Below are 12,954 nucleotides of genomic sequence, written 5' to 3'. Positions count from 1 at the left end.
GCGTATTCAGGCGGTCCCGTCCATACAAACGACAACGTCGTTCTGTCGTGTGTGTTCACCCTCACCCCACCGTCTCTCTTCTCTCACTCTCTCTCCCATTTCTGTAGTCTGTGGATCTCCCTCTTTGTTTATTATTCGAATAGATCTCTCTCTCTCTCTCTCTCTCTCTTACACAGAGTCAAATTCTCAAATCCCATATCGTTGTTCAATATTCTTTTGTTTCCCCATTTATGCTTCCCACTCATCGTTTATAAGAAGGACCACATCTCTTTCCCTCTCTCTCTCTCAAACTCTCTCCTGCTCCTTTGGGAAAAATCCATTGCAACCAGGTACGTCCTCTGCTCAATCCTCATCGAAAAACGAGCCCACATCTATCGGTTCCGATCCGTCCCCACTCTCCAATCGCACTCACTCTCTCTGTTCCTCACTGCCCATATGCAATTTTTGAGTCTTCATCCAAAAAGATCTGATTTTTTTGCTGTTTTTCTATGAATTTTCATCTGGGCAATTTCAAATCGGCACTTTCCAGCTCTGGGAATTAACACTGCCGACGATTTTTTAGATTTCACGAGCTGGGTCGTATCAATCTCTGTCAATTCTTGTTGTTGAAGTTGAAGGTCTCTCATTTATTATATATACATGTCAACTGTCGACTGTCGGTGCTTTTGCGTCTGTTAATCTTGCATCTTTTTTGTGTGTTTCTCGCTGCCGATTTTACCCTCCTTCCTCTTCACTCTCACGCTTTTTATTGGTGCTATTCGATTTTATATGCCATTTATTTCAGACATTTAATCCGTATAGAGAAATCAGATAGTGGTACTTTTTTTCCAGATTTGTTCCTCTTTGAAGGAACTGGGTCAGATTTGAATTCGTTTTTTATTGCTGGGATTGAATTTTTGTTGTTTTTGTACTTGTTTCACTTGCTTTGGTTTGGTTTATGAGTTTCTTACACTAGCTTTTAGCTGTTAGTTTCTGGTTTTCCTTTTCTATTTTAATTAATGGCATTAAAGTATATATCTTAAATCCCCAGTTAATAACTTTTCCTTTTTCGTATAATATTGACTGGATTAGGATTTCTTTGTTGTGAATCTTGCGATTATACTAAATCGAGTTATAAGGTTGCTTCCTTCTTAGAAGGGAAATAAAGTAGAGCCGAATAGATATTTCATTTGGTTTACTTGAAGTGATGAGTTGAATGGTCTTAATTTTATATGTTAATTTTCGATGTTTGAATTCGTAGTATCGCGGATCATTTTCTTTACTTACTGCCATTGTATCTGTATTCTATGGAACTAACTAGTTTAATCGTGTTTTGGTGATTGAAGCTGTTTCTGAAGTGGGACATCCGCCGATCGTCCTTCTGGAGTGAAACTGGAGCTTTATTTTGAACTCTGCATGTTGAAGTCGAAGTAGAAGGGTAATTGCTGTGTTGGTTTGTGAAAAATGTCACGGGGAAGGGCTGATGGGATCCCAAAGAAACGTTTGGTCACCTCAGTTCTTGTTTTGGTGATCATTTGTGGTCTCCTATACTTGTATTCTAAGAAAAATGGTTCCTCTGGTCTCGAGTATGGCAGTAAGATAAGAAAATTCGGTTCTACTTACTTGGGTGCGGATGAAGATGTTGACGAGTCACCTCCCAAACTTGGTGAAGATGAAGAGGATGGTGTTATATTGAAGAGCATACCGGTGAGTTGCCTTGGCTAACATTTACTATGTCGTTTCACTTCATAGTATACTTATGAGTAATTCATATGGGTTATATTTTTAAGGCTAATATAAGTATTTTTCAATGATGAAGGTTTGTGATGATAGACATTCAGAACTGATTCCTTGCTTAGACAGAAACCTTATTTATGAAACAAGGTTGAAGTTGGATCTGTCTGTGATGGAGCATTACGAGAGACACTGCCCAGTGCCTGAAAGGCGATATAACTGTTTGATTCCACCCCCTCCTGGATATAAGGTGAGATCCTGCTTAAGTCTTTACATCAAATGGAATTGAGCGAGCAAGCTTTGTACTAGAACTTTCTCTTGAATTATAGTATGAAGTTTTCTGCTGTTTTTATGCAATAGATCCCAATCAAGTGGCCTAAAAGCCGAGACGAGGTATGGAAAGCAAATATACCTCATACGCACCTTGCAACTGAGAAGTCTGACCAAAAGTGGATGGTTGTCAAAGGTGAAAAGATTGGATTTCCTGGAGGAGGTACTCACTTCCATTATGGAGCTGACAAGTACATCGCATCAATGGCTAATGTAAGTCAGTGGCCCTTCACAGTGGAGGCAAAAATAATTAGTTGGTAGAAAGCTAGTAAATATGGTGTTTTTTTGTCTTTTCTTTTTTTTTTTCATGATTAAAGCACTGACTTTTCTTGGTTTGGATTGGCAGATGCTCAACTTTCCTAACAACATTTTAAATAATGGAGGAAGTCTCCGAACGGTCCTTGATGTTGGTTGTGGTGTTGCTAGTTTTGGAGGATACCTGCTTTCTTCTGATATTATCGCAATGTCTTTGGCACCTAATGATGTTCATCAAAACCAGATCCAGTTTGCATTGGAGAGAGGAATTCCTGCGTATCTTGGTGTTTTGGGGACCAAGAGACTCCCTTACCCAAGTAGATCTTTTGAACTGGCACATTGTTCTCGCTGTAGGATTGATTGGCTTCAAAGGGATGGGATACTTCTCCTTGAGTTGGATAGGGTACTTAGACCAGGAGGTTATTTTGCCTACTCATCTCCTGAAGCGTACGCACAGGATGAAGAGGATCTTAAAATTTGGAAAGCGATGAGTGCCCTTGTGGAACGGATGTGCTGGAAAATAGCTTCCAAAAGGAACCAAACTGTTATTTGGGTCAAGCCGCTGACGAATGATTGTTACATGGAAAGACCCCCTGGTACTCAACCACCCCTCTGCAGGTCTGATGATGATCCAGATGCTGTCTATAATGTGAAAATGGAGGCTTGTATCACACCATACTCTGAGCGTGAGTACTATTTCCTTCATTTTCTAAATAATTTTTATACTTTGTGCTTTGGTAGTCGCCTTGAGCACCTTGAGCAATCTCAACGTAACATGCCAGAACCCTTTTTTAAGTTGATCACATTGTTGATTTAAGTTAATTTAATTTTGAGAATTATTAATCTAGAAAATGGACGCACCTGGAAATATTGATTGCTTTGCGGTATCTAAATAGCATTGAGAGTTGAAAAAAGCACTCATATTTGTTGGTCCATTATTTTCAGAAAACCATAGAGCAAGAGGAAGTGGTTTAGCTCCTTGGCCTGCTCGATTGACTACACCTCCTCCTCGTCTTGGTGATTTTGGCTACTCCAGTGATATATTTGAGAAGGACATGGTAATTCTTAAAACAGACTGCATTTTTTTTCCCCTTCTCTGCCGGGGTAATATTCGCTATTTAAGATCACAAACATACAAATACTTGGTGTATGACAGTATTAATGTGGTGCAGGAAGTTTGGCAACAAAGAGTTGAAAATTACTGGAATCTTTTGAGCCCAAAGATTAGTTCCGACACAATAAGGAATGTGATGGACATGAAGGCAAACCTGGGTTCATTTGCAGGGGCTTTGAAGAACAAAGATGTTTGGGTTATGAATGTGGTGCCAGAAGATGGACCTAACACACTTAAAATAATATACGACAGAGGACTGATAGGCTCAGTACACAACTGGTACGTTGAACAATCTTTATGAGTTAATTGCTTTTTTGTGTTTTTTTGAGAATCAATCCCCATATGATTGGGACAAACGGAGAGATGACGCTGAGGATGGGGGCTCACTGCCGGTTAGGCAAACTAACCAACGTAAGAGTTCAATTAGAAACTTGTAGAACCTTGAACGGTTGATGGTCGTCGGTGTTTAGAATGAGAAATTCCCACCTATATAGTTATGCTGCCAAATATAGATTTTCTATTACTCTTAAAATATTTCTAGGCAAGATCTCAGGCTTACTTTCAATATCGGGAACGAGCGAACCTTTTGTTGTATTGCATTAGGCGTAAGTTCATGATGTAAAAACATGATATCAACCTTCTTTGCTATTGTAACATTGCATCAAATACTGATATTTGTTTGGTGCAACTTGTGACAGGTGTGAAGCCTACTCAACCTACCCACGAACTTACGATCTACTTCACGCTTGGACTGTCTTCTCCGATATTGAAAGGAAAGAATGCAGCGGCGTTGATTTGTTGATTGAGATGGATCGCATCCTGAGGCCCAAAGGTTTCATCATTGTGCGCGATAAGCGGAAGGTGGTGGAGTTCATAAACAAATACATGAAGGCGTTGCACTGGGAAGCAGTGGCAACCGCTGATGCGGAGGGAGGCTCCGAGCTAGATGATGATGTGGTGTTTATCATCCAGAAAAAGATTTGGCGTACGAGCGAGAGCTTTAGAAATGTAGAATAGCGCGATATGATCCCGGCATCTCACAGGGGCTGAAGGTGGTGCTGGGTTTATTTATAATTTTGTTGCATTTGGTCATGTTGCATTTTTCTTCTCAGGTTTTCCAATTTTCTTTGTCCCTCTAATTGATCAGAACAGATCCTACATTCTATTTATAATTCATTGGGAAATTGTAAGATAGTCACTTTCTGCTATTGATTGGAGAAAGGTGGAGGCACATTCCATCTGCCCATGAGAGGATTGCATCTGTAATCTTTAGCAGTACATGTGAAAACTAAAACGAAAAAGTATACGTGTGTTTTTTCCTATGCATTCGAGTTCAAAATTCCGTCATGCAGTTCAAATTAGTTTAAAATAGAATATCGTTTGTATAAAATGATCAGAACCAGAGAGCCGAATCATCTTTGATCCTGCCGAATAACATTTCAGAGGCATGGAAAAGCCAGAGTGAGAAGGAATGAGGCAGATTGTCTGCCCTCCTGTTTTGGTGCCCTTCTCATCCCCTTATATTTGTGCAGTCACGAATAAGTCACGTCAACATTTTATATTAATTTTTTAATAGAGATAATAAGACAAAAAACAATAAAAATATAAAATGATTCATAAAATGTTGATATAGCTTAACCGTAATCACACAAATAAAAAGGGATGGGAAGGACACCATAACAGGAAGGTAGACAATCTACCTCCGAGAAGGAAAGGCACCTTGTTTTTTTTCAAACACACGATTTTTAGGTCCTTTTCAAGATTTACAAATATAGCTCATTCATGCCTTGCTCAAGAACCCTAGAGGAAATGCTCGAACGCCCCTCAAGTGGTTTAAATTCGACTGCGAGTCGCGAAAGAGTAAAGACGTAAACTGAAGCAGTTCCTTGCAAAGTTATGTACCCTTGATATGTCAAAGTTATACTAATGATGTGGAAGATGAAGCCCGTCCCGTAGGTACAACTTTCTTTTTCAATAGTATGATTTACGGGTAAATAAAATTCTTAAGTTAAGAGGCAAGGTATAACATAACAAAAGAGTCCTACAAAATTTGTTCTGAATAGTCCCACCCTCTGTTCTCTAAACGAAAGTTTCCACATCCTTTCGATATCTCTTTCAAGGCCGAAAATTCTTTTGATCCTTCCAAAAGGGAGATTGCTTGATCTCCATTTCAAGCAGATTTCAACTTGGATGATGTAGAGGCCAGGTGGGAAAGAATCCGGTGTCCAACGAACAGCAAGAAAACTCCCAACAATCCAAGCGTTTTGAGAGTCGTAAATAGATCCAACTGTACATGGAACAAACAAGTAAGCAGAGAATCCTTTGAAAAGCTTAATCCATGTTCAAGGAAACAAAAATGACGTTTACTAGTATGCCTAAACTTAACCAAGAACTTTGCATGGCTACCTGAGAAACTGCATTGAAAAGCCAAAATCGTGTTCAATTAGCGTGCACTATGTTATGAACAAAATATGGAATCTTTGAAATCGAACCGTGAAAACTCGTCACTACTATATAGGTTAGTGTTATTTTTTCGGTTCCATAACAGGTCACCCTATAATGCTTAAAAATGAGGTTGTCCGGATCATTGGGGATATGAAGCAGATGGGAACCTTCCTGACTGAAAGTGTAAGGAAACACAAATGAATGGCATACCTTCAACCAGAAAAGCACATAGAGCAAAAGAACTGCAGCAATGCCAACATGGAATAGGATACCGAAGGTGGCGGGTACTGCTGAAGTAGGGAAGTTCTTCAGATTCACCCCCAAGCGTAAAAGCTGTTTCAGACAAAGCACGGTTAATTAAAAATACAAAATGGGTAAGAACTTAAGAATGTTGACAGCCACCATCTCTTTTGGCCTTTTTGCACTCTAGAGAATGTCAGTTTATAAACACGTCACCTCAAACCGACTTGGACTTTCCAAGGGAGGGATACGAGCATAAACTGTAACTAATTTTCTGAGCCAAATGACAACAGATTAAGGATTCGCTTAACAAAGACTCACCCCAATCAAAAATCCAATCAATGGCAAAAGCACAAGGCCCAAGAAAACGAGAGATAGCTCCTGAGAAGGACGCTTTTCTGGAACCCTAAAGATATGGGCTATCTCAGCTTTGGGACCAAACTTTGAGTAAGGATCAACAGCCGGAGAAGGAGGGCGGGAGGCTTTCTCAGGTGCTTCTGGTAGATCCAAATCAATCTGGCCAATAGCCCGTAAGAAAGAGTTTTCCTGTAAAGGAAAAAAGTTTGCTTAGCCAATCGGAGAATAAAAACCAGAAACAATTTTAAAAACTTGAGGAAAGCTCATGCCTACCATTACAGCATCGCCAACAGTTAATTGAATGTCATAACTACCAGACAGATAGTAAAACTTCTCAACCAATCCGAGAAAATCCTGTAACAAGATACCAAAACCAATCAAAACAAAAAATTAAAGACCTCTCCATGTGGTAAAATCCATGACCTAGGATGGTGAAAACTGCACCTTTATATTATTCATGTGTTCAGACAGTAATCATGGGTTTATCACAGTATCACCTAAATAGATAAATTAAAAAAGAAAACTCTAAAGATCTCGTTTTCCGAAAGAGCGTTGAATGGCTCCACATAGAGTGTTTGCAAAAATCAGAACATACATGCATAGTGCATCTATGCAGAAAAAAAAAAAAAAAAAAAAAAAAAGAAGCCATAAAGTAAGTTTGAGGATGAAATCAAAGAAACTTTACCAGTATCTTCTCAAACCTTTGGCCAGAGCTTCCTACCACAAAGATATGTTCAACCTTGGTCTCATGCGTCAATTTAAGAAATACCTGCGGCCCATCAAACACCTAAGAGAACTGAATAGAGAGCATTTACGCAAGAATAGACACAGAAAATTACAAACCTGATGAGGCTTAAAAGCATGCCCAGAAGGAGTGGTCAATTGAAAGGATAAACGCAGCTTTTGGAGGTGGTTTGCTGATAGCAAGATGGTATTTTCTCCAGCAAAATCTAGTCTGGTAAATTGGCAACATATAAGTAACTCAGATGTTTCAGAAAATTTCAGAAAAGAATAAGCATGGCCTTGGCCATGTACAATTATAAGAAAAAATTATAAATAATAACAAAAAGCCAAATTGGCTACGTGATTACAAGCATCCAACTTGCAAATGAAAATTCAGAAGAACAAATGATATAAGCAGAAAACATAAACCAAATAGAATTTGAGTACGTACTTTTTCTGGGTTTCTATGCTCCCAATATCACTATCAAGTACTGCAATCTCTGCATTTTCAATTTTGATAACTCCTGTGATAAATATCTGTACTTCAGTAGAACCTCCAGTTGCATAAACTTTTTCATCTTCAGAATCACTATCTTCAGAATCATGCAGAACCACCTACAAACATTTGGAAAACTCAGAACAAATTGAGACCAAATGGAAGTTTGTCCAAAAGAACTAACCAAAAAGAGAAAGGTACCTCAAAGACAAATGTGTAAGTTCCAACATCGACACTTTCTGGCAAAACGTCCAAGAAATGGGACCCACTTTCTTTGTCAAACTTGAGTTCCTGAGTCACACACATGATAAAGCAGTGAACCAAAGGCCATTCATGCAATAAAATTGTGGGAAGAGGATATCCAAAACTAATCTTGTGATAGGAAGGATGTCTAAGACTAAAGAATTGCGCATAAACTAGATACACCAAGAAAAGAACCGAAAAAAAAAAGTTATTACTTACCTGGCTTGCAATTTTGGAAGCAGCTTTTGAACCAGAACTGAATGCTTTCACCAACTTAACTGTCAGAGGTGGTGCACTTGAACCAAGCACGGTATTCACTTTCACCTGATTAAAATTTGCAGTGCAAAGAACACACGAATAAACCAAAGTATATTATTTGACATAAACAACATTACTTGTAACTATATCTTTTCCTCAGTAAAAAATCAATCCACAGCAGGCTGATTTAACATTGATTCTGTGCAGGTCAATTAAAAGCAATAAACGAATATGAGCATAACTTAGTACAGGACCTTATGTTTGAAAAAGAGAACAAAAAAGTCAGCTTGAGGGGAAAGGTAAGCAGTGAAGATTTCACAAGACAATACATAAATACTAGATATATAGACATTTATATGTATATCAAAGAAAAGGTATCCCTTTTGGTAGTAACCTAGGAGATAGAAGCAGAACACAGTCGTGCATATATAGTACCCCACAGCAATCAGTTTCAAAGAAGAAATGTTGTGTTGATAAATTGACAAACCTGGAGCTGATCTTTCTTGGTCAATGAAAGCACTGTAGCTGGTAGTGATAATATCAGTGGGATAGAAACCCTGCACCAGAAAAGAGTGAAATAAAACACAAATTAGGGCACAAAAAAGAAAATTCAACAATAAACATTGCATTGCACGGTTACAAATGCAAAATAATTGGACATTCAATTCAATAAAATAAAAAGGTTTAGCACTTGCTTATTGCTTTCCAAAGAAGCTAATGAATCTATTTGGTTGAAGAAGTCATTAGCATTGCCAGGAATGCCTACTCCAAGGAAGAATTTTGCCAGACCCAATATCTTGTCCCCTGGAACCTGCAAACTCTAAGCTAAAGCATTAGTATGCAAATAATACCAACCCCATTGTTCTCCAAAAAGAAACTGCATTGCAATGGGAGAGCAGGAAAGAAAGCGCCATTGAGTATGCTTCCAATCACCTTTATGTTTCCAGATGTCACAGTTGCAAATGCTGCCAATCCTCGAACAACTGATGCAGTAGTTGAAAGAGGACTCTGATGCCCACGCAGATCAACAACTTTTTCATCAAAGTAAATGGTCCCGTCATCTACAAAACATAGGTATATGATTTCACATAAATAACAGATATACCTGAAAATTAAATGAAAAAACCAAACTGAAAGCAGGATCGGAAGAAAACGTGTTTTAATCATGGGAAAGATTGTGTTGTGCAATCAAATTTCAATGTCAAACGGTGTTTCATGAAAATGAAACAAACAGCCTGTGCATACACATCAAAATGCAGGCAGGATAACAAGACCATCTCTATCATGCCAAACTTGCTTGGGTACCACTAAAATAACAGATATAAAGTACCATGATACCACCTGGACAAAAGATACAATTAAAGGCACAATGACCCAAATTACCACCTAACATCACAAAAGTTTTTGCACCAAACTCCTAGTAAAATGTGATTACTATATATTATGAAAATACAGAAACTACATACAACCAAAAACCTACAACACCAAAAGTTCTAGCATAAGAAAGTGAAGGAGAAAAAAATAATAAGCTTATAAGGAGACATCTGTTGAAAAAAAAGAAAGAGCTACACATACCATATTTCTCAATGCTGTCCAAAAGCTTCAAAACATCACTTTTCAATGTATCAATCTGCCCATAGACAACATTATCGAACATTAGCAAACAAATAAAACAGATAATGAATGACAGAGTAGAAGCATGTTAAAAAAAGGTAAAAAATAACAATAACAGAGCAGAATCATATAATACTAATAAGATCTATAGAATCTGACTAAAAATCTAAAAAGCAAAGAAAAAATAGGTCCACGGATATTGGTAATGATTTGGTCAGTGAGTGAAGATTCCCAATTCAGACCAAAACCACAGCAGTTAAATTAGCATGGAATTTTCTTCTCCATATTTAAATGCCCCAGAGTGGTTGAAGTTTAAATTTAGACACATTTAAAGCTTATTATTGGTGCTTATCCAAGTTTAAATTAACGCACACATGGAAGCTATTTTACCTTAGACTGATCAATTTCAGAAGATGCTAATGAGATAACTCCAGAAAGTGCTTCAAGCGCTAAACCTGAAAGAGGGATGAGAAAAACAAGTAGTGAGTATAAGCCACTTATTAATCCCCCTCTAGTTGAATAAAGATCAAGGATTTAACTCATGGGAGCAGATTTAGGGTGTTGAGGGAAAGTTCCAACTCACATCACCAACTGATTAGAAAAAGTTATCCATCAGAAAATAGACGGCATAACCTATAAATAATTCCTGAAAAGTCATTACCAGCAGCATAGGTACTAGCCTCGGGATTATCAGAACTGAAGCGCCACCTTCCATCACTCTGGCTGAGAGACTGCAATAAGATTTCAAAATCATTCAAACATTCAAAAAAGCAATTTTTTCTTCTTTTAGGTGTGAAAAGAAATAGTGACTGCAAACAGCCGCCTGCCGCCGGGGGGGGGGGGGGGGGGAGGTTTACTGATTGAGAGGTCAGAATCAGAACACCCCATCAACATTACAAGAAAAAGAAGTTGTGACCAGATGCTAAGAATTATATGACATAGAGTTCTGCCAGCACCTGTAGATAGCAAAAACTGAAACTATTTCATCTACAAAACCACTAATTGTTGTGGGAACTACCTTGATAGAATGGAAAACTCCACCAGCATCAGCAAGAAGTACATCGACTTCAGAACTTTGATCCTGCAGCAAGAAAGAAAAATATTTTAGGGAAATAATTCATTATCTATAGATGTAGGGGCTTAAAAAAACACAAAATAGAGGCCCTTGCCCAATAGTTAAATTAATTAAAATAGTAACAGTATTCAGAATATTTGTTTGCTTCCCGCAGAGTTGATATTATTTCATAAATCACCATTGATACATGTTGAATCTGCAGCAAAACTAAGACCTCAAACAAAAATGAAGATCTAAACCTGAGTTGGACAGTGCAGCCAAAAGGTAGTTCTTCAACAATTTACCTTAATAAGTACCAAGCTTCCAACTGAGTAGTAGAAGTCGTGCAATGAACTTGCACTATTGACAATAGTTTTAAGTCTTGAAGCAATGCCCTAGACAAGGAAATAAGAATTAATCACCCACTTCATTATTCTTCCACATAACTCATAAGCAGTTAATTTCATGTTGAGAACAAAGCAAAGGTTCTAAAACTTAACAAATACCTCTAAGACTTCATTTTTAACCTCGCAATCCAAAATGCTGTTAACCTTTAAGGCAAAGAACAAATCCTTTGGGGCAGAAGACGATGACCCAAGTTTGTCCACAACGGACTGACAAGTAGCCGCGCGTATATCGGACTTCTTATTGATCCCAAGAACCTCGAACGATCTTAGGGCTTCATATGCCTCTTCTAAACTGTCAACAATTTACCAAATCGAATAATTAGAATCAAATTTGCAACCAATATCCAAATAAATTACTCAAATCGTGCAAATGAAATCAAATTCCACCAGAATTGAAAGCTAACCGCGCATTACAAGTAAAATACAGGGAAAAAAAAATATAAACTTTAACTTCAAATCTCTGAGAAGGCGGCATCATATAAAAATGAAACAAATCCGTTTTAATTATTCAATTGGATCATCCAAATGCATCCACACCACTTTAACTTCCCCAGGAACCAAACAGAAAATACGATAAAAATCCAAGCACACAGATCATTTCGAGGGTTTAATTAGGGGTTTAATTCACCTCCCGTACGATCCATCGGCGGGCGCGAAGAGCTCCGAAGCCGCGGATCGGTGAGAGTCGGAGATCGGCTGGAAGACAGAAGCAGCAGCATGGCAGATCGCAATCGCAAAAACCAGCACCAGAAATAACCCGAGGCTTATCGTAGCCATTCCTGCAACAGTAACAAATCAACAGCTTCAGATACGCAAATTCACTCGCACATTCGTGCACGGACGCGATCCGGAAGACGCTACGGTTTCAGATCGATAGGAGGAACGTACCGAGAGGCGAGAGCGTTGGACAGAGAGAGAGAGAGATGGTCAGTGATGGTGAAGTCTCAGGGCGCGACGGCTGCTGCTCGAGTGAGTACCGAGGATAGTGAAGACTGGGGGCATCGAAGAACGAGGTCGTTTTAGTACGTTTGTTTGGGGTTTTTTGGAAGGGAATGGAGGCCCGCGCGTATAATTTTTTTATTTTTTATTTTTTATTTTATTTTTTCAGTACTTGCTTGCGTATAAATAAACAATCCGGTTTTCTGATTGGTCGAGGGTTGTCATTGTATTTTGAGTAACTAGAAAAATAAAAATTTGTGTTCACGTGTCAAATTGTGATGAATGTAAATAAAACAATGCAATTTGTGTTACTAACACTAGTAAGTATGAGAACTCAAATTCGATTTACGTGAATGATAAATACGACAGTTAACTCATTGTGTAACTTAATCGAGTTGAATAAAAAATCTCAATATTTTTTTAACCAATATTGTGTAGACAAGGGTGTGTTAGACTTGGGGCTCGTTTGGAAATACCTTTCAAATAACTATAAGCGTTTTCAGAGAAAATGATTTTTGATTTCAAAAGAACTTTAAATGTTTTTTCAAAATTCATTTGTATTTGAGCACATATTGTTTCTAAAAACATTTTCATGAAAAGGACTTTCAGTTATTTTAATTGCACTTCCAAATAAGCTTATAAACGTTGGCTAGGACATATGTAACTACAAACGCCCAAGTTCAATTCGAGAGGTCTTATTCGACTCGTGAATAACAAACCCAATAACCAGACCTATTGTGTAGCTTAGTCTAATTATCGTTGTATT

The 12,954-nt window shown here is 38.1% G+C and overlaps 2 protein-coding genes across 4 annotated transcripts; one reads left to right on the top strand and one right to left on the bottom strand.

Moving 5' to 3' along the window:
- The first annotated feature begins 81 nt into the window (after nt 1-81).
- On the top strand, nt 82-4,734 carry LOC126621744 (probable methyltransferase PMT3). 2 transcript variants are annotated; one of them, XM_050290325.1, is made up of 8 exons: nt 82-329; nt 1,326-1,686; nt 1,799-1,963; nt 2,074-2,256; nt 2,390-2,984; nt 3,244-3,356; nt 3,471-3,691; nt 4,111-4,734. In XM_050290325.1, exons 2-8 carry the CDS (start codon nt 1,444-1,446, stop codon nt 4,427-4,429), a joined length of 1,839 nt encoding a protein of 612 aa, XP_050146282.1. In that variant the 5' UTR covers nt 82-329; nt 1,326-1,443; the 3' UTR covers nt 4,430-4,734. The 2 variants fall into 2 exon arrangements, with proteins under 2 accessions (XP_050146282.1, XP_050146283.1); XM_050290326.1 differs by lacking the exon at nt 82-329 and adding an exon at nt 524-617.
- Nucleotides 4,735-5,294: 560 nt separating this feature from the next.
- LOC126621743 (dolichyl-diphosphooligosaccharide--protein glycosyltransferase subunit 2-like) lies at nt 5,295-12,302 on the bottom strand. 2 transcript variants are annotated; one of them, XM_050290322.1, is made up of 20 exons: nt 12,138-12,302; nt 11,878-12,028; nt 11,349-11,541; nt 11,148-11,237; nt 10,807-10,869; nt 10,450-10,519; nt 10,179-10,243; nt 9,750-9,804; nt 9,108-9,235; nt 8,870-8,994; nt 8,662-8,731; nt 8,136-8,240; nt 7,875-7,964; nt 7,629-7,792; nt 7,298-7,409; nt 7,140-7,223; nt 6,728-6,808; nt 6,419-6,643; nt 6,068-6,190; nt 5,295-5,699 (listed from the first exon to the last, which is right to left on the bottom strand). In XM_050290322.1, exons 2-20 carry the CDS (start codon nt 12,024-12,026, stop codon nt 5,583-5,585), a joined length of 2,109 nt encoding a protein of 702 aa, XP_050146279.1. In that variant the 5' UTR covers nt 12,027-12,028; nt 12,138-12,302; the 3' UTR covers nt 5,295-5,582. The 2 variants fall into 2 exon arrangements, with proteins under 2 accessions (XP_050146279.1, XP_050146280.1); XM_050290323.1 differs by having other exon boundaries at nt 8,870-8,985; nt 12,138-12,301.
- Between the last annotated feature and the right edge of the window lie 652 nt (nt 12,303-12,954).

This window comes from Malus sylvestris, chromosome 5, assembly GCF_916048215.2.
Source record: "Malus sylvestris chromosome 5, drMalSylv7.2, whole genome shotgun sequence".
Classification (NCBI taxonomy): Eukaryota; Viridiplantae; Streptophyta; class Magnoliopsida; order Rosales; family Rosaceae; genus Malus; species Malus sylvestris.
Note: the sequence above shows the minus strand (reverse complement) of the source record. Positions and strands in the feature narration are given on the sequence as shown.